At 68.4% G+C, this 911-nt stretch overlaps 1 protein-coding gene across 1 annotated transcript in view; it reads left to right on the top strand.

Moving 5' to 3' along the window:
• Window positions 1-484: 484 nt before the first annotated feature.
• Window positions 485-911, top strand: part of LOC103897123 — a gene marked incomplete at both ends in the record, with an annotated part of 10,520 nt that continues 10,093 nt past the window's right edge. The window contains 2 exons of the mRNA XM_009277090.1: window positions 485-640; window positions 742-852. Coding sequence (XP_009275365.1) covers window positions 485-640; window positions 742-852 — 267 coding nt within the window. The remainder of the gene's footprint in view (window positions 641-741; window positions 853-911) is intronic.

Genomic DNA, 911 nt, shown 5'->3' on the forward strand with positions numbered 1-911 from the left:
CCAGCACGGCCCTGCCACAACTTGGGGACGTTGGGGGACATCAGAGGTGTTGGGGACCCAGGGGACATCGGGGTGTTGGGGATGCTGGGGACGTGGAGGCCACCGGGTCCTGCACCAACAGGGCCGCCCAGCACGGCCCCGCCACAACTTGGGGACACTGAGGGTGTTGGTGACATTGGGGGACATCGGGGTGTTGGGGATGCTGGAGGACGTGGGGGACGTTGAGGACATGGAGGCCACCGGGTCCTGCACCAACGCGGCCACCCACCGCGGCCCCACCCCCACTTGGGGATGTTGGGGACATCAGGGACGTTGGGGACACGGGGAGTCTTGGGGACATTGGGGACACCATGGGGGACGTTGAGGCCACCAGCTCCTTCACCAACACGCCACCGCTCGTGGCCTCGCCTTTCTCCACGGGTGCTCCCGAGGGTCCTCTGTGGTGTCCCCAGAGATGTCCCCAACATTGTGCGTCCCCACCCAGGGTGACGCGGCGGAGGTGGTGGCCTTGACCCGGGAGGTGGCCCAGGGGGCGGAGCTGGACGAGGAGCTGCTGCGGGAACTGGCCTTCCAGGCCACCGGTGACCTGGCCCCCGTCAACGCCTTCATCGGGGGGTTGGCGGCCCAGGAGGTCATGAAGGTACCGGGCCACCTAAGTCCCCTCCCCTGACACCCGGGTCCCCTCCCCACCCGGGCCCCCTCCCCGGACCCGGACGCCCCCTAACGAGGACTGTGACGCAGGCGGTGTCGGGGAAGTTCACGCCCATCACCCAATGGCTCTACTTTGACGCGTTGGAGTGTCTCCCCGAGGAGAACAAGGAGACGGTTCTTACCGAGGAGCAGTGTCGCCCGGTGAGCACCCATGGGTGGGGCCGGCTGGGGGTGGGCGTCGGTCGGGGGGCTCCCATGGG

Source organism: Aptenodytes forsteri, unplaced genomic scaffold, assembly GCF_000699145.1.
Source record: "Aptenodytes forsteri isolate BGI_AS27 unplaced genomic scaffold, ASM69914v1 Scaffold850, whole genome shotgun sequence".
Classification (NCBI taxonomy): domain Eukaryota; kingdom Metazoa; phylum Chordata; class Aves; order Sphenisciformes; family Spheniscidae; genus Aptenodytes; species Aptenodytes forsteri.